The sequence below is a fragment of the Callithrix jacchus genome, chromosome 6 (assembly GCF_049354715.1).
Source record: "Callithrix jacchus isolate 240 chromosome 6, calJac240_pri, whole genome shotgun sequence".
Lineage (NCBI taxonomy): Eukaryota > Metazoa > Chordata > Mammalia > Primates > Cebidae > Callithrix > Callithrix jacchus.
Genome location: NC_133507.1, coordinates 68,618,156 through 68,644,403, shown reverse-complemented (window position 1 = coordinate 68,644,403; position 26,248 = coordinate 68,618,156). Strand labels below are relative to the sequence as shown.

General features: G+C 36.5%; 1 protein-coding gene across 5 annotated transcripts in view; it reads left to right on the top strand.

Moving 5' to 3' along the window:
* TANK (TRAF family member associated NFKB activator) overlaps positions 1 to 26,248 on the top strand; it is a 109,338-nt gene that overhangs the window by 31,266 nt on the left and 51,824 nt on the right. For all 5 annotated transcript variants that reach the window (XM_008998812.4, XM_008998806.5, XM_002749396.6 and 2 more), the window contains exon 2: positions 16,368 to 16,515. In XM_008998812.4, coding sequence (XP_008997060.3) covers positions 16,417 to 16,515 — 99 coding nt within the window. In that variant the 5' untranslated portion in view covers positions 16,368 to 16,416. The remainder of the gene's footprint in view (positions 1 to 16,367; positions 16,516 to 26,248) is intronic.

The following is a 26,248-nucleotide window of genomic DNA, read 5'->3' as shown; positions in this document are numbered from 1 at the left end:
GATTATTTCAAATGCTTTCTGATTGCCTTCAAAACTATGACCTGAGACGGTAATGTAATTTAGCAGTTTGCATCTGTGAACTATGGAGGATACCTACAGACACTCAAGTGTTATTTACAGTAGGATGCAGGTATTATGTGAATGCTTGAGTATTTATTTCCATAATGGGCTATTATGGCAAAAGTAATTGGGGACTTGTCCTATGACGAAGAAAGACTGCATGTTTTTTAAAACCATGCCTGTTGTCCAAAAGCAAATGGTAAATAAAAATAGCCTGTTGACATAAAGCTTTGCTATTTTGATGGTATACATTAGCTGATCGACTGTTACTACTATTTATCCTTTTTGTTTTCTAACACCTTATAAGCATAAATATTACTGGTTAATTGCAGCTTGTTTGTGTTCGGTTATGTGAAGCCTAGTTTTAGTTTCTATGTTCTGTAGAATTTATGCTGTGGCTGCCATTTCCCACCTGCTGTCTCCTATGCTTGCTGCCATGGTTTTGAATCATGAATACAGGGAAAAAGGAGTCTATTATTTAGATATGTAACAAAAATATCTTATAGTTCAGAACCAAGGTTATGATTACTTTCAGGAAGGGATGACATTAATATGAAATGAACTACCTTTTCAGTGAGTGGTTAATTAATCTTCAATCTTTTAAACTAGGTGCAATATTTGGCCACTGTTCAAATAAGTCGAGGGGGACTGGTACTATGCCCTATGCAACTGAAAACAAAGCTTTGGGACCTGCGTAGTACATGTGTCACATTTTCCAATTCCTAATCTGTGAAAGCTTTTTAAATTGTGGCAAAATTCACATAACATAAAATTTACCATCTTATCCTTTTTAAACTGTGTGGTTCAATGTTAAATGCATTCACATTGCTGTGCAATCAAAAAAAAATTTTAAAGGAACTTATTTTTCTTAAGCAAAAGAGTTTCAGAAGTAAATAGTGGCAATTGTTTGTCTCATAAAAAATTTCCTGGACAGTAACTTTTTACCTTCAGAGATATATTCTCTACAAATGGTAATTATTAGTAGTAAGTTATGAGAGGAAAAGTTTTAGTACTAATGATCTATAATAGCTTTTACTTAACACCAACCATTTTTCTTTGCAAAAAAGAAGGGTCTACTGAAAATAGATTGCTAACATTGAAAACAAAGTCTTCTAAGTCATTACCGTAGACAAAGAAAACTAATATGAGTTCTATTTTGATGGTTACTTAGCAAGTTGAAGTTATGAGAGTCTTTGAAATATTTGCTGGACAAATATTGTTTTGATGGACAATAGCAAAATGACCCAATCAGGTACTAATTTTGCCAGGGAGTGACTTGCTATAAGGGACAGAAGTTAGAGACTTAGATTCTTTCAAAATAAAGGATATATATTTTTTAATTGCTTAAAGAAATATTTTTGGAACCAGTCAGCACATCAGCTGTTATTGTGAGATATTCAAGTGGTTTTACTATTCATAACCATTCATTGTGTGGAATTTACTGGAATGTGATTTCATAACCTCAAGTATTTGGAATCCCAAAAGTAGAAATGCTTTTCCCTTGATATTGTTATTTCTCAAGCTTTAAAAATTCATTTTTCCTTTCTGATAAACATTAAAATCTCAAAAATTCTAGAGGATTGTAATACATGTTCCTTCCCATACAATCCTACTCCTCCTCTACACCTCCCCATACTGACTACTGCCTTTCTCTTCTAGTTCCCTCATCCGTGAATATTATGTAGAGTCCTTCTTTATATGATTTATAATAAGAGAGTTTTAATATTAACTATTTTAAAATTTGCATCCTCTCTCCTCCATCTTTAGATTCTAACATTGCCCCTACTCAGAGGAGAGGGTACCCCTTAAAGATTACTGAATTGAGCACAGCCAACTGAGCAGTGCCATATTTATGTTCATCTCAGAGGAGGAGAATATCACATGCCTACTTTCCCTTTTGGTGTTATACTCTTTAGTTGTGCACTTAAACCCGTAACATTTGATAAGTAGTCTCAGAGAAAGAAGTATTACTGGAGAAAAAAAGGAAGTAAGGCCAAACTGAGACTCATGGGTGTGGTCTTTGACTGTGAAATCTTTTAGCTCCTGCAAGATAGCATAGAAAATTTCACCAAGTTCTAACATCCAGCAAAATGGAGAACATGTAATGGGGAGCTTTGGGTTTAACCAGTGAGATTATCTTGTTTGTCCTATTGCATTTAGCCAGCCAGCTTATGGAAAAATACAAAATTCAAATTCTAACACTGCTGGATTTATGATATTTAAGGTTTCTGTTATATCAGCTGGAAATATATGGGTGGAGCACAGAAACAGTATAGTGCAATATGCTATGGGTATATTCATGACAAAAGCTTACAATGTAGAAAGAGAATAGAAATACAAGTTGTCAGTTGGGGAGTTGGCTGCTTGTGTTACATAACTCCTTAAAAGTGGAAAATGATCATAAGTAAATGTGGGTAATGACAGTTCTCTTCAATGTCCTTTCTTCAGGTAAGGAAAACACACTTAATATTTCTGAGACCTTTAAAGGTCTTCCTAACCATCCAAAAGAGAAGATACCTTATTTATGTGTATATGCCATGTTGTTTACTGATTTGTTTTTTTGTTCCTGATGATTTTTGTGGGTGAGAAGGCAAACATATAACTAAGATATAGAAAAGACAGGATGTAGTGTGGCACAGTGGCTTTATGCCTAAAATCTCAACTACTCAGAAGGCTGAGGTAGAAGGATTGCTTGAGGTGAGGAGTCTAGGCTACAGTGAGCTATGATTGCACTACCACACACACTGCACTCTTAACAGGCAGGGGCAGAGTGAGGCTCTGTCTCAAAGAAAAAAAAAAAAATTAGATTGTGTTTGTCATTCACTGATTCACCTCTTCATGTGCTACAGTGGCAACTTTTCTGAAACAGAGTATGAACTCCTTTAATTATTCATAGCCCAAGGGGTTGGGAAAGGCTTGTGGTTTTCTTTTCTAGAGTGAAGTGGAAGGGGTAGCAGTTACTCAAGGTGATTTCCTTTCGCCATCCTAAAACTGCTTTAGATTTGAGTTGGTCTCTCACCGCAAGTGTGAACTCTGGCAGAACATTTACCCAGAAACAGAATAGGCTCAGCAATTGGGGAAACCCAGCAGAGGGGCCTTGCCTGCCTCCCAAATTATTCACATTTGTCTCTACCACCTACAAAATAGTAGACCTTATTAAAGAATTACTAATCATCCTGGGGTGAAGATGGCCAAAATTCTACCTTTAAGCCTTTGATTCTCTTCCAACATGGAGTGTGTGTGTGTGTGTGTGTAACTGATCAGAGTTCAGATGTTGTGGTTGAACAGGCAATTGGAGGTAGAATATCATTTGGCTGTTACACTCTCAGCCTCAGTGCAGCTCCAGAAGCACCACTAACCTTGATTACTACTTTATCCAGGATTGGTTGGCTATCATTTGACAGCATAATAATGGCTTCCAAAGACAGCAGACTTAAGATATTGTATCTATTATCAACCTAATGAAACTGAGGCAAAATAAATATAGGGAGTTTATTCAGGTAAAGGTTGAGGACAGCTGCCCCATGGGACACACTTCCAGGTTGCCTTGGGGAGTGCTTCCTTCCGCCTTTGTTGCAACCCAGTTTTTAAAGGCAAAAGAGGACAAGGAATGGGCTGAGTTACTTGATAGGAATTCTCATTGGTTTACAGAAATAACATTGATTAGTGTTATACATTGTTGAACTATAGAGTATGAGTTGTGGTATCTAATATATGGCATTTTATGACTACTTATCATCACATAGTAGTTGGCTTCAAGAGGGTCATTTAGTTTACAAGGGAGAGTGAGACGTGACTGCTGTCACATACTCACATTTCAGTGCCTCTCTGGGCCTTATAATTAAAAGGGGTTTGTACTTCTCACATTAAAAGTTTTTCTTTCTCACTATGAAATAAGGAGGGAAGTTCATTTTAAAAGGAGGAGTAAGGAGAATTAGAGAACCAGTACAGAAGATTCAACACCCAGATAGTGGTGTTGAATACAAAAGGAAAGAAATTGCCCCAAAAAATTTCAAGAAAATTCCAGGAGCTGAAGGATGAATTTCCAGATTGAAAAGACCCACCAAGCATCTATTGCTGTGATATAAATAGTTCATGGCCAGATATGGTCCTGAAATTTCAGAATCCTAGGGATAAAGAGAAAAAAAAAATCCTAATACTTTTCAAAGAGAAAAAAAATTGGTTAAGGCCAGGCACAGTGGCTCAGGCCTATAATCCAACCACTTTGGGAGGCTAAGGTGGGCAGATCACCTGAGGTTGGGAGTTCAAGACCAGCCTCGCTAACATGGTGAAATTCAATCTTTACTAAAAATACAAAAAATTAGCCAGGTGTGGTGGCACATGCCTGTAATCCCAGCAACTGTGGAGGCTATGGCACAAGAATCGCCACTTGAACCCCGGAGGTGAAGGTTGCAGTGAGCTGAGATCATGCCCTTGCACTCCAGCCTCGAGCAACAGAGTGAGACTCGTCCAACATCAGGAATCAAAATGAATCTGATCTTCAATAAAAATAAACAGAAGCTAGAAGACAGCATAGCAAAGCTTTCAGAATTCTGAGGAAAAATTACTTCTAACCTAGAACTCTTAATCTGGCCAAACTATCAGTTAAGTGAGAAGGTAAAGATGTTTTCAGTTATGCAAAGCCTCAAAATATTTACTTCCCAAACACTTTCTTAGGAAGCTGCTGGAGGATTTGCATCACCCCATGGAGATATAAAACAAGAAAAGATTTGGGAGACTGAAAATGAGGGATTCAATTAGAGAAAGATGTACAAAGGGTATCCCCAAATTCAAGGTAAAGAAGGTCCCAACATGAATGTTTTCCATCAGGCATAGAGAGCAATTAGTCTAGATTGGGGCAAGCCAGAAAGCTTACAAAGCGATGCTTCTAAAGAGATAGAATACCTGAAGTGTCTGAATGTGTTGAGGAGTTCCGTTAGTGGTGATAGGAAACAAAGCAAAAAATTTTCAGGAAAGGAACAGCATCCATGGTATATTATGTTGTTCAGCAGTACATAGCATTACACAGTAATAAGAATGTAAAAGCTGAACACTAATCTAAAGAAAAGTTAGAAATAACTATATTGGAGAAATGGGAAGAATGGGAAGTAGGGGATGTTTAAAGAGATCTGAATCCTAATTTTCCATGATGGGGAGACAAAAACTGAAAAATCAGTAGTGGCAATATTACATGTTATTTAGAGATCCAGAGTTAAATGTAAAAAATAATAAGTCAAAAGAATTGTTGCCAAGGTGTAGCAGGAAACAGGGAGGGGAAAGTAGTGGACTACTGTTTTTCTTGTCTTATAGAACTACTCAACTTACTGAGATATAGGTGTGAATAGCTCTGATTAAAATAAAAACTAAATTAGAGGGTACAGAGCTAAAGGTTTTGCTTTAGCAACAGAAAGACCTAGATTTATCTGGTTCTTCCATTTTCTAATTCTGTGTCTTATGCAACTTAGCCTTTTGAAGCTCAGTTTACTCCTCTGTAAAGGGAAGATAATATATGCTTCTACAGAGGGAAGATTAAAAATGAGGTAGTCTATGTAAAGCACCTGCAAATAGATCTTTGTTCCTACCCCAACCCCAGTGCTTACCATGATCAAATAGGGAACCACCTTCTGCACTGTTTGGATGATTGCCATTCAACCAGAAGACCGGTATTGTCTTTCTGGTCCATGACTGTGTGCCTCTTTGAATTAAAGGCATGTCTTTGAAATCTGTCTTTTCTCTCTACTATCTGTAGATAGTTTGAGAATTTAAATAGAATTAGGATGATAAGAGTATTGGTAGGGGGAACATCAAGTTAAAAATGTCATTGCTACTTAGTGGGAGATGGGCTATGATCACAGTCAAATTTCTCAACAAGAACTTTAGCACAAATGCCATTAATAGAGAAAACATTTGTCATACAGGCTGATGACTTGTGGAAATTTTATGGAACCATGATCAAAAAGTGCTGTTGCTCTGGGCCATCTGCCAAAGTATCAAAATACCTTTATTTATTTATTTAAGAAAGTCTTCTACCTTAGCAACTGCAATTTTTGTTCCTAAATTCTATATACTTCTTGTAGAATAATTCAAAAAGCAGATCACTGTGGGTAAAAAGGCAACTTTATGAAAACTGAAAACCTATTTCCCTGCATTGGTGCATATCTGTGTAGTGTTTTCCAAGCTATGACTCAACCCCCTATGGCAGTAATTTTAAATCCATCTTAAATCTCCTCCCCGTGGAAAATTAGATCAGGAGTCTTGGACAGGGTTTGGTATTCTATTTTTTAAAACCATCATGGGTGATTCTAATGTACTGACAGGTTGCGAACCAGTGTCCTATAGCCGGACTCTACCCCAAGATTCTAAATTGGGAGAGATGGGGAAACAGAGGTCCATAGAAAAGTTAAATGACTTGATTACGCTCATCTATCTCCAAGCTTGTCTACACTGGACATGTGTTAGGAACTTCAACTCTGATTTTATCGTCTTTAGTTGACTAGGCTTTAATTTAGATTACCTAATCTAAATTGCTTTAACAGACAAATTAGTACATTTTATACAAGATGTGGTATAGTTGAAAATTTGGTTTGCAGTCTTTATTTTATAATGTATTTTTATTTGTTTTCCGAGACTAAAGGAAGTAAAACAGCAAATCTGAGTTTCTAATCAACTATTTCTTTCCCATAGTAGGGTGGCACAGCAAGTATTAAAATTTACTAGGTCTGAATATTCATATTTGAGGTAAACTGGTGTGGCCTTGAAAAGGGTAGAAAGTTAGGTAACTTTGGCACAGGTGCAGGTTTGAAAGGTTGGTCTGTTGGACTACCCAAGGATTTTTGTGGCCTTGTCTTCAGGAATATTCAAGTCTGAAGGAAAGAACTTGTTGCATGGTACTGGATTAAAAATATTGGATCTGGTTTTAAGCTAATATATTAAAGTCATACCCTAAACATCTTGGGAATTACTGGAAATGGAGATCTGGAAATCTTTGAAACCTTATTTATTTTTTCATTTGAGTTCTCACAATTACTTCTAATAAAACAAGTTGCGACTTGCAAACATTTGCCCAACAGCCTCTAGATGTCCTCAGGGAAATTAAAAGCAAGGAGTATGAAGAGCTGTAGAGTCCTGTGCCAGTGGTTAAGAGCTTTATAATTATGTGGGCTTTTGTCTGTTCCTATTTATCATTGGGAATGTTTGCAAGGCTAAATGGCTGCTCAGCAATTTTAAGCTGTGATTTAAAGAGAAATTAGGCCCTTTTGTGAAAAGGTCTTCTATCTCTTGAAATTTCAACTCTTTTTTTTTTTTTGAGATGGAGTCTCACCCTGTCACCAGGGCTGGAGTGCAGTGGTGCAATCTCAGTTCACTGCAACCTCCACCTCCTGGGTGCAAGTGATTCTTCTGCCTCAGCCTCCTGAGTAGCTGGGATTACAGGCACCTGCCACTATGCTCAGCTAATTTTTTGTATTTTTAGTAGAGACAGGGTTTCACCATGTTGGCCAGGTTGGTCTCGAACTCCTGACCTTGTGATTCGCCCACCTCAGCCTCCCAACGTGCTGGGATTACAGGCGTAAGCCACCATGCACGGTCAAATTTCGCTTTTTTTTTTGAGACGGAGTTTCGCTCTTGTTACCCAGGCTGGAGTGCAATGGCACGATCTCAGCTCACCGAAACCTCCACCTCCTGGGTTCTCGGGCAATTCTCCTGCTTCAGCCTCCCGAGTAGCTGGGACTACAGGCATGCACCACCATGCCCAGCTAATTTTTATATTTTTAGTAGGGACGGGGTTTCACCATGTTGACCAGGATGGTCTCGATCTCTTGACCTCGTGATCCACCCTCCTCGGCCTCCCAAAGTGCTGGGATTATAGGTCTGAGCCACTGCTCCCGGCCTCGCCTCTTTTTCATAGAAGAGCTCTCTTTGTCCATAGTTGTTTTGTTCTAATACAGTAAATGACTCAGGGATACTGGAGGGGCACCTAACGTGTTAACTCATAAGATTTTAACTATTTCTCTTTCAAAACAACTTTGCCATTTATGAATCTTGCGCAGCCTGTAACTTCTCCTATGTCTTGTATATGGAGGACCTTTTTGAGATTACTGAAAATATTGTTTTTCAAACTTTTCTGGTTAAGACCAGAAGATAGATACAAACTCTACCACTCTCTTGAAAAGTCTTTAGTAATACTACCTTATTATTTATTTATAAATCTGTAGAGTAGAAGATACGTAAGGAAAATCATGCATTCAAATACTCTGCCAGAGTTGTTTTTCCTGTTATTTAACAGCATATAAAGGTTAATAAAGCAGAGCATTAGATAACGATTCTACCTATTTGATTATTTTTACATAAAATAACAGAAATAAAATGTCACATAATATTTTATGCATTTGCTAGTTTTCCTTCTGACCTTCAAATAAGTAATAAGTGGGCTTGTCCTTTTTTTGGTAGGAAAAAACATGTACATTTTGTGCTATAAGGTGGTGCAAGAAAGCATATTGTTTTTCTCTATTGTTTTCTTTTCAAAAATGTAGTTTTTTTCTGCATTTTTTTTTTATAAAAAGATTTTGGTGTAATTGACCATTCAAGGATGCACTAGTATCAGAGGACATTAAAAACAAGACTTCAAGAATACAAGCAATAGGGAAGGCATAGTTAGCAGTCATTTTTTTTCTATAGATAACTATACAGTTGGTGTTTTATTCCTCCTTATTATGATGTCTCTTCTAGCACTGGTATCCAAAACTGGATTCAATGTTTTCCCTCTCCCACTGAAAATTTGCTTTCTGTCTCTTTATGTCTGGCTAACACCACTGTCTATTGGATGTTTTGAAAAATAATGGCTGGTGAACCATCTGCAACAAAATCACTGGAGGCAGTTTGCTAATTAGGATGTAGCTTCTGGCAGGCTTAGTGGCTCACTGTAATCCCAGTACTTTGGGATGCTGAGGTGGGTGGATCACCTGAGGTCAGGAGTTATAGACCAGCCTTGCAAACATAGAGAAACCACATCTTTACTAAAATTACAAAATTAGCTGGGAAGGATGGCACATGCCTGTAATCACAGCTACTTGGGAGGCTGAGGCAGGAGAATTGCTTGAACCCAGAAGGTGGAGGTTGCAGTGAGCTGAGATCTTGCCATGGAAAGCCAGCCTGGGCAACAAGAGCAAAACTCTATCAAAAAAAAAAAAAAAAAATAGAATGTAGATTCCAAGGTCCCATTTCAGGCCAACTGATACGCAGTCACTGGTATCTGAATTACTACCCTCTTTTCTATTGTGCACATCCAGTTGGCCACCAAATCCTGTTAATTCTTCTCTTGAAATGTCTCTTGAATCCACTCATCTTTCATTTCCCCTGCTCTAGTTCAAGTGCATCTTTTACCTAGAGTATAGCAATAGTTGCCTGTGGGATGGCCTCACTTTGTCTCCCTCACTAGTTTGTAGTCCATGCTGGTATCTGTTCTACCTTTCTGAAATGTGTCCATCATCTCCTTGAAAACCCCTCATTACTCCTTATATCAACATCTTAAAGTCTAAATTTCTTAGAGTGACATTTGAGGTCTACTATAGTCTAGCCATAACTGAGTCTGCTTTATGTGCTTCATGCGGTCCAATGTACTCTCCAGCTCTATGGGATGCCATTCCAATCATGGTCTTTATGTATGGTCTTCCCTAGGATTTTTGTAGTACAGCACAGTCATACATGCTGACCCCGACTGTAGCTTATCTTGGCACTCTCACCTCTGTATCATCTCAGCACACATGCTAGCTAGACTTACATTAAACAGAGTACTCACTCCAGTCACTAAATGCACCATATTAATGACTTTTCAGGGCCTCTGCTCTTTCAGAATGAATGTACTTTCGCCATTCATTTTCTGCTTGTTGAAACTCTTCTCATCTTTCAGGACCTGTTTAAGTGTTAGATCCTTGGTGAAACCTTTCACAATCCTTCTTATTTTAATTGTTTCTTCTATTGAGCCTTTATCTTGTTTACATTTTTTACTTAACAGTTTTATTCTTTTTAGGAAACTTACATGAAATGCATAAATCTCTAGTGAACCATTGGGTGAGGTCCTACAATGCTTATACCTGTGCTACCCAGACCCCTATGAAGATGTGCCCAAACCTTTTTTTAAAACATTTATAATTGACCTTTTGGCTAATTATTTTCATGTGTGTCTGCCTCACTCGATTATAAGCTCTAATTGGAGAAAAAGGCAAAGACCGTGAGTATTTTTCTCTTTCCCAGGGAGAAAAGGAGTGCCTACTGTGTGTTCAACACTGAACCAGTCTTGAATGTTGTACCAATTAGGTACAGCTCAGCTCCTCCTTTAGGGACAAAACAGTAGTTAAACAAGTGTTGCCCGCATCACAGTGTTCTAGGTGGCTTACCACCATGACATTCCATCCAGCTGTTAAAGGAAAAAAGTGAAAGGGAAAGCTTGTTATGGAAGTTACACCCATTTGCCAATGACTAGCACATAGTCACATGACCACACCAGCTAAAAATCAGAAGTACTAGTACTATAAGAGAAGGGGAGAATGGATATTAAGGAACAAATAAGATATTTTATATATAGTCTCACTTAATTTTACTGTAACCCTATGAACTGTATAAGATATGAAAACTGATGTTCAGAGAAGTTCAGTAAATGGCTAGGAAGTTGCAGATCTGGGGTCTGAATTTAAAGCCTGTATTTTTTTTCACTCTGCTTAGTAAAGTGTTTAGGAGGGAATACATAAATGTTATTGAATAAATAAAAGTCACAGTTTCACAGTATTATTTATAATCACTTATTTTCATATCACATATTTTTATAGTATCATATCATCTCTTTTCTTCCAGAACACGGTATATAACTTTACTCCTTGCTTCTCACCATTGTGAAATGAAATGCCCTAGCACTGGTTTGCAATCAAGGCTTAATTTATAACACAAATGAAAATAAAACACCTACTCTTTTTAAATATATGATATCATTTTTGAGGAAAAATAAATGACTGTATTTGCTGAGCAAAAGTTTTTATGCTCTGTGTAGTTTGGAAATGCTGTACAATCATAAAATTGAAGGGGACTCTATTATCCAAACTCTTTGTCTTAATAACAAAGAAAATCAAGGCTATAGAACTTGGCTTTTCTTTATTTCCACCCCTACTTGCTTTCAGGCATCATGGGAAAAGCTTTAGCCTACTCTGTCACGTTTATAGTAACCATCATTGTTATGCTTAAGAGTTGTCTCAGGTTTGCCTGGTTGTCCTGATCAGGAAAATCAAACTGAGTGACGTATAAGAAATGCATATAATTCTGGCCTGTTTTAGTGAAGAACTGATATTATTTAATATTAAAAACATCTTTATAGCTGTGGGAAACTTGTTTTAAAAAGGATTACTGCTATTTGATAGTTAAATAAAAGGAATGGGTAAGATCATTCCCACCTATATTTCAAAACCTTATTCAAATACCACCTACCTCTCAAAGCCTTTCCTAAACTTCATAAATAGATGAACTTTCCTCCCCAAACTCTATAGCCTTTTGGATATCTTAGGATATTTATATACTATATACTTCAAGTTACAGTTAATGGTGCCTTCATGGGAGTAGATTTCATGTCTGTTTTGTTCTCACTGCATAAGTGGTACCCAGCACACTTCTGCTCAAATAAGCATGTTGACCATAACACCCTGGGAGAGTACTTTGCAGCTGGCTTTAATGGACAATCCTTGAACTAAGAATTTTGAAGATCTAATCTAGTTTGTAACACAGCTTTATAGGTATAGGTAAGTTGTTTAAGCCTTCTGAGCCTTATCAGTTAAACAGGAATATTAATATGTAATAGGAAATGAATAATTGGTGAAAATACTTTGTGAAAGAAACATAACTTTAAGATAGCACTGTATCTGAATCCCTTGCTGTTCCCCAGATGGTGCCTTATAAATAATAAGCCAGCAAATACTTTGTTCTAATTGAACTGAATGGTAATGGGATATATTTTATTAAAATCAAAGCTTTGTTAGGGCTGGGAAGCTTTACCAAAGGAAGAGAAATTATCTTTCTTGCTTATGCTGCCTCTCCTACCCCAGGACAGTTTTATTATTGAACCAAGGATCAATGAAAGAGGAAGCCAGGATTTTCTTGGTGTTTCTTCGTGGACAGGCACACAACAGGCAATCACTGGGCTGGAGAGGTGGGACAAGAACCTGCTGCCCTCACTTTTGCTTGTCTGAACCACTGGTCTGGGTAGGAAAAAAGGAATTACTGCTAGAGAGACAACAGTGGGTAGATGAGAGTATCCAGGCTTCAGAAGAATTGCAGTGGTCAAGGTTGGGGTGGTGATTTGCATTGAGCTAGCCCTGCTACCTTCTGGGATGTCAGAATTTTTTTCTCATGTAGTGGAAGGAAGCTAGCAAACCAAATTCAGAAATAAAGCAAAACCCTAACTAGAAGAGTGTTTTCAAGGCAGAGATTGCTATAGCTTCAGCCTCCTGGGTTTGGGGAAAGAGCTTGGCCATGAGATTTGGGTTTGAGCATGCTTTCTATAAATATAAAGCATTCTCCTAGAGTCTGGCAGATTTTGCAGGAGGTGTACTGAAATGTAATTGAAATGTAGCTGCCTCTTTAATTTTACGCTTAACAAATGCTAAAAATAAGTAAATAAAGAAACAAATAGCTTTAAATTTCTGGGTGTTAATATTTGAAGTCTGTCCAGTTTAATTAACTGAGTCCCAGAGACTTTCCTTATTTTCTGGTCAGCATCACTGATCTGACACCTAATTCTCTTCTTGGTTGTGAAATAGTATTATTTACTTGTTTGTATCAACGTGGAACTTATTTCTTCAGCATACATTCTTATTTCAGGAAATAGAATGCATCCATGTGGAATTTACTCAGTAGCTCCTCTCCTAGTGGCATTTGTGTGATCTAATTCAAGGACCTGAAGTGATGGCTCCACATGATTTACTTGCATATGATGCAGCTATTCTGCATTTACATTTTAAAAACAAGAATGCACCTTCTTGATGGAACAGACATGCATTTTTAACTCACAGACTCAAGAACTGTAGAACAAGGAATTTTGTTAGAAATTGAGTCCAAACACCTTTTTCATACTGAAGAAAAAGAAACTTTGGTCCCAAAAGATTTAGTGGTTCTTAACTAAGAGGCAGTCAGTAACAGAACAAAGCAAGGAACTAGATAGATTTCCAGTTAAAGATTCTTATTTGTCCCAGATCTAAAAGTACAGATATGGTTTACATTGACAATTTTTCATGACATGCAGCTTTTTAAGGCAGTAGTTCATAACTTAGCCACTTAGCTACTTAAAACCTCTAATTTCTGCATTAGTGTATTATAGTATATTATAGTCCCTGTGACTACCTACACTTGCTTTTCCTTTCCTCTTTGCATATTTATTTTCAATCTCATGTATTTATTTTAAGTGGTCTTAGTATGTTTTTGAATGAAGTAGTGTCTGAAATGCTCAAAATGATGCTTTATGTTCATTTTAATTGCTTATGTTTCCATAGTGTCTATGTCTGGGCAAAGATCTTAGCAACATTAATTATCCTAATAGGATTTCAACTTTTTTCATCTACCAGAGTATCAGTAGAAACTAACTTCCTAAGTGCAATGCATAAAGAATTGCCATTTCTGGCCAGGCACAGTGGCTCACACCTGTAATCCATCACTTTTGGAGGCCAAGGCAGGTGGATCACCTGAGGTCAGGAATTTGCGACCAGCCTGACCAACATGGTGAAATGCTGTTTCTACTAAAAATGCAAATATTAGCTGGGCATGGTGGTGTACGCCTCTAATCGCAGCTACTCAGGAGGCTGAGTCAGCAGAATTGCTTGAACCCAGGAGGCAGAGGATGTAGTGTGCCGAGATCACGCCACTGTGCTGCAGCCTGAGCGACAGAGGGAGACACTGTCTCAAAAAAAAAATTGCCATTTCTTCAGTTTTTCCGAAAGTAATGACATTATCTAAAACCCTGGAATTGTTTTTATTAAGCCTGGTAAATTACTTATAAATGTATTTAGTACTTAGAATGAAAGACTTTGGCTGAATGATTACTTGTATGTGGGTATTTAAAATAACATTGTGATTTATGATCAGTTGATTTTTAGCAAGGGTATCAAGGCTATTCAGTGGGAAAAGAATAACCCTTTCAACAAATAATGCCAGGACAATTGGCTAACCTCATGCAAAGGAATGAATCTGGATCCCTATCTCACACCTTATACAAAATTAACTCAGTATAGATCAAAGACTTAAATGTAAATTATAAACCTAAATTATAAAATTCTTCATCACCCTGGATTAGGCAACAGTTTCTTAGATATGACACCAATATATAAGCAACAACTGCAACAAAAAGGTAAATTGGACTATATCAAAATTAAAAACATTTTGTGTCAGAGGATACTATCAGGAAGTGAAAAGGCACCTGCAAAATTGTAGAAAATACTTACAAATCGTATGTCACATAAGTTTCTGTTTCTAGAATATATAAATAACTTTCAAAATATAACAAAAAGACAATCCACTTATTACAAGTGACACAGGATCTGAATGGATAAATTGCCAGAGATACACAAATAGCCAATAAGCTCGTGGAAAGATGCTTGTCGTTAGGGAACTACAAATCAAAACCATGACAGAATACCACTTCACACCCACTGGGATGGCAATGGTAATGTTTTTAAATGGACTATAAGAAGTATTGGTGTTGATGTGGAGAAATTGGAACCATTACACATTGCTAATAGAAATGTAGAATGATACAGCTTCTATGGAAATTGGCAGTTCCTCAAAAAGTTAAACATAGAATTACCATCTGATTCAGCAGTTCCACTTGTAGCTGTATATCTGAGAATATTGAAAATGTGTTCACACATAAATGTGTACACAAGTGTGCACAGTAGCTTTATTCATAGTAACCAAAAGGTGGAAGTAACTCAAAGGTCCATCAACTGAGAAATAAACAATATGTTGTGTATCCATACAATGGAATATTATGTAGCCATAAAAAGGAATCAAGTACTGTTACATGCTACTTCATGGATGAACCTCAGAAATATTATTCTTTAAGAAAGAAGCCAGACACAAAAACCATATATTATCCCATTTATATGCCGTGTCAAAAATAGGCAAATTCATAGAGACAAAAAACAGTTTAATGGTTTCCAGGAGATGGGGGAAGAATTGGGACTAACTTAATATGTATGGACTTTTTTAGGGAGGGTGATTAAAATGTTCTGGAATTAGATGATGATGATGGTTGCACAACATAATGAATGTTCTAAAAAATACCAAAGTATACACTTTAAAATAGTGGAATTTATACTTTATGAATTGTATCTCAATTGAAAATGTGAAAATTTAAAAAGCTCTGTGCCCAAAGACATAACAAAAGATGTTATGACAGATGAGAGATTGAAATTATGAAGAATTTTGAGAAACGTGAAAAAACTTGGTACCCAATATAACTAATAGAGAACTTTGTCTAGTCTGTGGCTTTTAGAGGATTAAGAGAAATGTCCTGTGTTGTGGTTATTACAGTTGGACAGGAAAATCTAGAGTCATTAGTCAGCCTTCTGCTCAAAGCCAAGGAATGTCATTAAGAGATGTTATGCAAACTGAGATTATAAAACCAAATTACCTCCACTGAGCAAATCAGCTGTATTCAGAAACAGCAGGGAAGTTGGAAAACTAATAGGTAGTGGGGGTAAGACTGAAGGGATGTGATTTTTCTTTTTTAATGTACAATGCAACAGCAGCTCTCCCTAGATTTTGTGCTAAAATAAGAGCATTTTCACACATTTTAATTGCTCTGTGATAACAACAGTGTGAACTCCATCCACAAACATTTATTATCTATTTAATTTTGCTCTAATTTCAGTGTAGCAAGAATTCACCTCATAGGTGGGAGTAAGAGTCCATTTAGTAAAACGAATCCCTTCCCACATTGCTGATCCTATTGTACATATTTACGATAAAGAATTAAAAATGGCCTTTTATATTTCCTCATTTTTAGGTTAGATTTATAGATTACTATTCTCAAAGTAGCATCTTCCTGAACTGGAACCCCCACTTGCTCCTTGCACATTAGAATAAGAATATTTAAAAATTATAGAACTTAAGGTTTTATAATATTTCTAGTCAGGATTTTAGATGAAACTTTTATGTTTATAGTACTTGGTGCTGTAATGTTTGTGGTAAACCCTATAGACCATCTTTAAGATGTATTTTTAAAATGAGATTTATGTAACTTAGTAATTATCTAAATTGTCCTGATCATTTTGCAGACCTGTCATTTACTCCATCCTTTATAGTGATGCTACAGGACACAGAGGAATGGATAAAAACATTGGTGAGCAACTCAATAAAGCATATGAAGCCTTCCGGCAGGCATGCATGGATAGAGATTCTGCAGTAAAAGAATTACAGCAAAAGGTGTGTGGTTCTGGTTTTGAAAGTATTTTTTTATCTTGGTACATGGAATTTTAGAGCCTTTTGCATCTGAAAAATGTTGTATTGTTAGAAATTGCTCTGAAGAACTATAATTACAGAAACACAGGTATATATTAGTGGATGTAATTTGAGGTTTTTGTTTGTTGCTTTTTAAAAATATTGCACCCTATAGGAAGAGTTGATTTGATGGCTCCTTTCAGGTGATTGGGAAAGATTATGAATGTTGCCTTCCATAAATAATTTTAAAATGTCACTATTTATAAATGAAGAAATAACTATAAAAACAGTTTTATGACAAAGAAGTATGACTGTTTTCATTTGTTTGGTTTTGGTGTTTTTTACATTGTTATTTGGCTGGCAGGAAAACGTTACAAATCTTAAAATATTCTAGAAATAAATTTGTTTTTAATTTATAATACTCTTCCATTCTTTATAACAGTTAAAAATACAGTATTTCAGTGAAATTTTAAATGATTTACTAAATGTTTTGGCTTTTAAAATTATTCCTGTACACTTAACATTTCTTTTTAGTACTTTCAGTTTCAGAAGAAAGTAAATTGGAGGAAAGGCATATCCAGGCAAAAATTAACCTCATAGTTCTTAAGCTTATGTCTGCTACTAGTTCATGATGAGATTTTCACTGATCTGCAACAAAATGAGAAAAAATAAGTCTGATAAACTTCTCGTAATGCTACATTTATGCCATGTAAAATTCTGCCTTCTTTTCTGATATTATGTTCCATGGTTCCGTACAATCAACATAAAGAGCAGAATTTTATTAACATATACTTTTGTGAAATGATGATGATAGGATTCTCTCCTTGTTTAATGTCTTTACCGAATAGTGTTTCAGAAGTCTCTGTTTTCACCCACATGTTCTGTGATTCCCCGGAAGGATTCATACAGCTCAACATTCAATCATTCTCATAGCTAAGATTTATTACAATGACATGTTAAAGATACATAGCGAGATTATTAATGGAAGAAGACATCAGGAGGAGTCTAGAGGAATCTGTGTTGTTCAGCTTTCCTATATACCTTTTCTCCTGAACTTTAAAATTCAGTATGTGTGCAGTACATCAGGAACTCCATTTTTGTTTCAGAGTTCAGGGTTTTTTTTAATTGAGGATTGGTCACATAGGCACCTCTTATCAACCACAATTCCAGACTCTCTCAAAAGGAAAGATATACGTCGTAAATCTCATTATACACACTTAAGCGGGCTGGCACAAGCAGGCACAGCCTTGTCAGTTAAGAAAGGTTCTCAAAAGCCAGGTTCCCAGATGCCAGCTGTATTAGTCCATTCTTACACTGCTATAAAGAACTACCTGATGGCTGGGCACGGTGGCTCATGCCTGTAATCCTAGCACTTTGGGAGACCGAGGTGGGTGGATCACCTGAGGTCAGGAGTTCAAGACCAGCCTGATCAACATGGTGAAACCCCATCTCTACTAAAAATACAAAATTAGCCAGGCATGGTGTCACATACCTGTAATCCCAACTACTCGGGTAGCTGAGGCAGGAGAATCTCTTGAACCCAGGGAGCAGATGTTACAGTGAGCTGAGATCACGCCATGGCACTCCAGCCTGGGCAACAAGAGCAAAACTCCATCTCAAAAACAAAAAAAGACTACCTGAGATTGGGTAATTTATGAAGAAAAGAGGTTTAATTGACTCACAGTTCACAATCTTAACAAGAAGCATGACTGGAAGGCCTCAAGAAACTAACAATCATGGTGGAAGGCAAAGGAGAAGCAAGCACCTTCTTCACAAGGTGGCAGGAGAGAGCGAACAAGTGGGAGAAGTGCCATATACTGCTACCATCAAATCTCATGAGAGCTCACTCACTATCACAAGAATAGCATGGGGAAAATCCACCTCCATGATCCAGTCACTTCCCACCAGGTCCCTCACCCAACATTGGAAATTGTGATTCATCATGAGATTTGGGTGTGGACACAGAGCCAAACCGCACCACTAGCCAAAGGACAACCTTGCATCTAAACCTTTCTGAAGATAACAGCTTCAGGCCTGCTATGTTAAATTACTTCTGCACAGGCAGTTGAAAGTGGGGGATCTTATTTTGGTTTTCTAAATTAAAAAAAAAAATTATTAGCCTCTGAAACTCTGAAGTCTAATATTCTAATATTTTTGGAAAACCCTCAATCCTTGTGTTTCTTCTAATCTCACACCACAATAATAATCATCAACACAGAATAAGAGAACAGAAAGTCAGAGAATTGAAGTTTAGAATTTGAATTTTTTTTTTCCATTCAGATTTAAGACATAACCATTTTTGTAAAAAAAAAAAAAACTCTCAGAGTTTATTCTTATTTTGTGATTAGTTTCATTAAGAAAACTTGACAAATGTGACCAAATGTGTGTGGGTTTCTCCCCACATATTAAGCAGTGGACACCAGCTAGATGTCCTCCAATTAAGTTCTGACACAATATACTCAGTGATAGTGTTAGATCCCATAAGTAAAGGGTTCAGTCCCACAAGACCACCCTCTCCCCTCCCCATATTGCAAGTCCAGGACTCCAGAACTTCTGGTTTCCAGTTGGAGTTCCCACAACCCCCTCTTTGGGTTTGATTAATTTGCTAGATTGGCTCATAGAACTCAGGGGAACCAATACTTACCCTTACAAGTTTATTTTGAAGGATATTTTACAGGATATCAACAGCCAAATGAAGTGACACAAAGGGTGAGGTCTGGAAGGGTCCTGAGTACAGGAGCTTCTGTCTTCGCGGAGTTGGGGTGCATCAGTGTGTGGATGAGTTCTTCATCTTTCTGTCACTCTCTACATGTTCAGCTCCCCAGAAGTTTCCTGAACCCTGTCCTTTGAGCCTTCTTTGGAAACTTCATTGGTTGTACGTGATTGAAGTATGGACAGCCATGTCAAAATGTGATTGTACAAAAAGGGTATGATCTAAACCCAGCAAGTCCTGTCTGTTCAGATTCTTCTTGGTCATTCTGTGCAGCATTCCTTCCTCCAGAGTATGCAGCAGGACCCTACCTGGGAATGAAGGGCTGATGACCCATAGTCATGTTAGAGACTTGTCTTCAGGAAGTGAAAGGAGGGCAGAAGAAAGTTAGAAAGAGAGAGGCTGTCTCCTGAGGTCTGCTTCCAAGGACTGAAGCACCCTAATGTTGTAACAAAAGACTATAACAAGGGTTGTGTAAGTTATGAGCTAAGATCATTGGATAAAACCTAATCATAATGTAACAGCTAGCCTGCAATTATTAGCTTCATCCATAAATAGAGGAACTACACAGTTTCATTCTCCTTTCTAGTTGATAAATCTATAAAACCAACTGTCATTCATAACTCCCTCCATTCTTCAGAAATCATTGTTACTCTTTGTGAGTCTCCTCTTGGCTTACAGAAGAATACTGCATTATGGAATACTTACGAATTCTTATGAACTATAAGTCTTCATTAGGGGTGGATAGGAGGAAAGAGTGCACAGTATGAGAGAGGACTTTCTAAAATTATTGAAATGAAGTTTAGAATTTGGATTTTTTTCAGTTCAAGTTTAAGATGCAACTACTTTTATAGAAAACAAAAAACTCAGTGTTTGTTCTTCTTAGGTTCATTAAGAAACCTTGACAATTCTATATTTCTTCTAGAGGAGTATTGAGATATCTTTTGGATAAGACGGAGGACTTCTTGTTAACTCCTTTTTGCACTAGCTGTTGGTAAGCAACTGGGAATTTAACCCCTTATCTGCTGTGGAAGAAGCCTTTGCTCATATTAGTATATATTCCAAAGAAGGAAAAAAGAACATTTTTTTACATTTAGTTTTCAAAGCTAATATTTGTTAAGTACTCAAGAATGGATGAAGAAATGTCTAATATATATTCTTACATGTTAAATTCAAAATATTCTGGTAGATTAATTTAAGAAGCATTTATTGAGTATCTCCTAAGTACTGGGCCCTTGATGAAGTTTTGAGAATGCTGAAATAAATAAAATATCATTTATATGATTAAGGAACTTTAAAAAGTTCAGATAAATAATAAATACATCTTTTACTATATAATAGAATAATAAAAAAAAGACAATAGTTGTTACCATAGTGTACTATGTGCTATAATAGAGATGAGCATAGGATAATAATGAGCGCAAAGAAGAGACACTTGGTTTGTGAAGATCAGGTTATAAGCTCAATATGAATTGATACTTGAACTAAGATTAGGAAGCATTTAGCAAACTGGAGAAGAAGCAGGAGAAGCACTATATATTTAAAAACTCAGGAGTGAGAGGGTGTATGATACATTCCACGTACCACAAGGAATCATATAGCTTGAAAGAGGATGATGGGACATTCCAGGAAAAAAAGCTGTAAAGGTAGATTATGGCTCATTCATGATTAGTATGGCTAAGTAGTTTGTACTGTATCCCTTTTCAATGAAAAGTTATTACTAAAGGATTAATATGTGCTTTGGAATAGTCTCCTTGACAGTGGAATGGAGATAGATAGGATACAGAACAATGTGAAACTTAGCTCAACAAATGTATATTAATAACCTGTTTCATACTAAGTAATGTTCTTAGAGCAAACAATATAAAATAACTGGCAACTATTCAGTTGCACTTTATGTACTTTAATATATGTATTGATATAAAATTATATATTATGTAATTACATGATACATAAAATATCAATATACATACATACTAAATGTTTACACATATGTTATACCTAAATTTAAAAGAAAAAGTGAATGGCAATCATTTTAAGTAATCAAAATGAGGATATAAATTAAGCATTAGAGATGACTTGGGGAAAAGATTTAAGGTTTATTTAGGAGATAAAATGGCAAGCAGGGGCACCTGAATGCAGGTCATATCTGAGGTTGATGGAATAGACTTTAAGATGGTACCAAGGTATCTGGAATAGATTACTGGATTAATGGTGGTTCTAACGACTGAAGCCAAGGATGGATAAGAGTACAAATTTGGGGTGGGGAAATAAGATCTGTAATTAGGTTTTAATTAATATTTTTAGTATCCCATGAGGCTTATAGGTAAAAATGCCAATGGATGGTTGTAAATACAGATCTAGGCCTAGAATTGGAAAATATAGATATGGAAGTAATGGATTTTGTTGTATCCTTAAATGTGGATAACATCTCCCAGTTAAGAGTGTGTAGGTTGGAGGAATATTTGAAGGATAGAAGTGGGAGAGGGAGAAGGAAGGGAAGAAGGTCAGTCACTTGGCCTCTAGAGATTCAGAACATAGGTTAAGCAATTTGAGAGACATAGGAAGAGTACTTGGAAAATACCAAAGTTATAAACAAAATTAACTGGGCACGGTGGTATGTACCTGTAATCCCAGCTACTCAGGGTCTGAGGTGGGAGAATAGCTTGAGCCCAGTGATTCTTGGAGGTTGAGGGAGATTGAGGCTGCAGTGAGCCGAGGTCACACCACTGCACTACAGCTTGGCTAACAGAGCGAGACCCTGGCTCAAAAACCAGAAACAAACAAACAGAAAAAACCAAAGTCCCTCCTATGGCCTACTAAGGCAGAGCCTAATCTGGCCCTTACCAGACACTCAATTTATCTCCTACCACTGTATTCTCTCACATGGGCTTCCTGTTGTTTTTCAAATATATTCCTATTTCGTGACCTTTGCATTTACTGTCTTGTTTGGCTGGAGTGGTTTTTCTTTGGATATTTTCATGGTTTTCTCCCTTATTGTTTTCCTCCCTTATTGCTTTCAAGGACAGTCTCTTCAATAAACATTGCTAGGAAAACTAGATAAACATATGCAGAAGAATGAAAAATAGACCCCCATTTCTCACCATATAAAAAAATGAAATCAAAATGGATTAAAGATTGTCTATAAAACCTGAAACTATGAAACTACTAGAAGAAAACATTAGGGAAATGCTTTAGGACATCAGTCTGGGCAAAGATATTTTAGATAAGATCTCAAAGGCACAGGCAACACAAATAGACAAATGGGATTATATCAGGCTAAAATTACACAACTAAAGAAACAGTCAGCAAAGTACAGAGACAACCTACAGAATGGTAGAAAATATTTGCAGACTATCCATCTGACAAGGGATTAATAAGCAGGATATATAAGGAACTCAATTCAATAGTAAAACAAAACAAAAACAAATCAGTTTTGAAATGGGCAAAATATTTGAATAGACATTTCTCAAGACATGAAAATGGCCAATGGGCATTTTTAAAAATGCTTACCATTCTAATAATTAGGGAAATGCAAATCAAAACCATAATTTGGTATCATCTCACCCCAATTTAAATAGCTTTTTGATTAAAAAATTTGACAACAAATAACAGTTGCTGGCAAAAAGGTGGAGAAGGGAAACACTCATACAGTTGTTAATAACCAAAGAGAGCAAGAGTGAATATACTAAAATTAGAAAAAACAGACTTAAAATCAAAAATTGTTCCAAGCCAGGAATGGTGGCTCACACCTGTAATCCCATCACTTTGGGAAGCTGAGGCAGGTGGGTCATTTGAGCACAGGAGTTTGAGACCAGCCTGGACCAACTGATGAAATCCCATCTCTACCAAAAACAAAAACAAAAATACACACACACACACACACACACACACACACACACACATTAGCCAGGCGTGGTGGTATGCTCCTATAGTCTCAGCTACTAAGGAGGCTGAGGCAGGTTGATCAGTTGAGCTCCAGAGGTTGAGGCTGCAATGAGCCATATTTGCACCACTGCACTCCAGCCTGGATTACAGAGCAAGACCCTGTCTCCAAAACAAAAGAACAAAACAACAAGAAAAACTACTACAAGAGACAGGAAAGGGACATTATATAATGATAAAAGGGTCACTTTATCAAGCAAACATTAACAGTTATATATGCATCACGTATCAGAGTTCCAAAGTATATAAAGCAAGCATGGACACTACTGAAGGAAGAAAATTACAGCTCTATGAGGCCGGGCGCGGTGGCTCAAGCCTGTAATCCCAGCACTTTGGGAGGCTGAGGCGGGTGGATCACGAGGTCAAGATATCGAGATCATCCTGGTCAACATGGTGAAACCCCGTCTCTACTAAAGATACAAAAAATTAGCTGGGCATGGTGGCACGTGCCTGTAATCCCAGCTGCTCAGGAGGCTGAGACAGGAGAATTGCCTGAACCCAGGAGACGGAGGTTGCAGTGAGCCAAGATTGCGCCATTGCACTCCAGCCTGGGTAACAAAAGCGAAACTCCGTCTCAAAAAAAAAAAAAAAATTACAGCTCTATGATAATAGTAGGAGAATTAAAGTATTACACTTTAAACACTTTAAATAATGGATAGAACAACTAGACAAAAGATTTATATGAAAATAAAGGATTTGAACAACATTATAGAACAGTTTGGACCTAACAGACATATGTAAAACACCCCAACAACAACAGCATACACATTTGCTAAAGGGCATATGGAATATTCTCTGGTACAGACCATATATTAGGCAATTAAAAATGGCTTTAATAAATATAAAAAGTTTGAAATCATGCAAAATATATTTTCTAATCACAATGAAATGAAACTAGAAATCAGCAAAATGAAAAGTGAGAAATTCATAAATATGTGCAAATTGAATAACACTCTTAACCAGTGGGTCAAAAAAGAAGTCACAAGGGAAATTAGAATGTATCTCGAGACAAATGAAAGTGTAAATACAAAATACCAAAACTTATAGGAGGCAGTGAAAGCAGCTCATAGAAAAATGTATAGCTGTAAATGCATGTATTAAAGAAGAGAGATCTCAAATTAATAACTTTATGCCTGAAAAAGCTTGAGAAAGAACAAGCTAAACCCAAAACTAGCATAAGGAAGAAAATAATAAAAATGGAAACAAATATAAATAAAAAACAGAAAAACAATAGAGAAAATCAACAAAAACAAGTGATGACTATTTGAAAAGATAAAGAAATGTGAGAAATCTTTATTAGCTTGACTAAGAAAAAAGGCGGGGAGAAAAATAAATAAGAAAATGGGAACATTACTACCAACTTTACAATAGTTAAAAATATTATAAAAGTGCTATGAACAGTTGTATGCCAACAGATTGGATAAGTTATTAAAATGTCCTAGGAACACACAACCTACTAAGAATGAATCATGAAGAAAATGAAAATCTGAATAGAACTTTACCTAGTAAGGAGATTGAATCCGTAATCAAAAACTTCCCAACAAAGAAAAGCCTAGGACCAGTGAATTCTGTCAAACATTTAAAGCAGAATTAATACCAGTCCTCTCAGTCTGTTCCAAAAACTTGGAACAGTATGTAACACTTCCTTACTCATTCTATGAGGCCAGCATTACCCTGATTCCAAAGCCAGACAAAGATACTACAAGAAAACTACAGACTGATATCTCTTATGAATATTTGCTATGGTTTGAATATTTGTGCCCTCCAAAACTCATGTTGAAATGTAATTGCCAGTATAACAATATTAAGAGGTGGGACCTTTAAGAAATGAGATGATTAGGCCATGAGGGCTCTGCCCCCATGGGCATTATTAATGCTATTCCAAAAGGGTTAGTTTGTTTCCTGCTGCCCTTTTTCTTTGCCTTCCACATGTAACCGGACTCGCCAGATGCTAGTGTCTTGGTTTTGGACTTCCCAGCCTCCAGAACTGTAAAGAAATAAATTTCTGTTCTTCGTAATTTACCCAGCCTGGGGTATTCTGTTATAGCAGCACAAAACAGACTAAGGCAATATTGATGCAAGAAATCCTCAACAAAACATTAGCAAATTAAATTCAACAGCATATTAAAAGAATTACATACCATGACAAAATGAGATTTATTCTTATAATGCAGTAATGGTTCAACATACAAAAAAATTAGTCATGATATACCATGTTAACAGGATTACAAATAAAAAACATGATCATCTCAACTGATTCAGAAAAAGCATTTGATAAAATTCAACACTTTATGATTTTAAAAACATTCAACAAACTAAGAATAGAAGGAAGTGAACTCAACAAAATAAAGATCATCCAACATAGGAAAAACCCACAACTAACATCATACTCCAGAGTGAAAGACTGAAAGTTTTTTGTCTAAGATTGAAATAAGCCAAGGATATACTTATTTTCAGTATAGTACTGGAAGTCCTAGACAGAGCAGTTAAGGAAGAAAAAGAAATAAAAAGCACCAAATTGAATAGGAAGAAGTAAATAAAAAGAGGATTTGAACAACATTATAGAGCAGTTTGGACCTAACAGATATATGTAAACAACATGATCTTAAATATAGAAAGGCCTAAAAATTTCACACACACATACCCAGAAAAACATACCTGTTAGAACAAATAAACAAATTCAGTAAAATTACAAGATACAAAATCAACATGCAAAAATCAGTTGTGTTTCTATACATTAACAGCAAGCCATTTAAAGAAGACATAGACATATGGAAAGAAATCACATTTGTATGAATTGGACCCTTGGCTTTCTTCATATACAAAAATTAAAACAGATCGAAGAACTAAATGCAAGAGGTAAAACCATAAAAGACTTAGAGGAAATCATAGGGGGAAAGTTTTTTGGCATTGGATTTGGCAGTGATTTCTTAGAAATGACACCAGAACTACAGGTATCTAAAGAAAAAATAGATAAGTTGAACTTCATCAAAATTGAAACTTTTGTGCATCAAAGGACACTATCAAAAAGTGAAAAGGCAACCCACAGAATAAGAGAAAGTA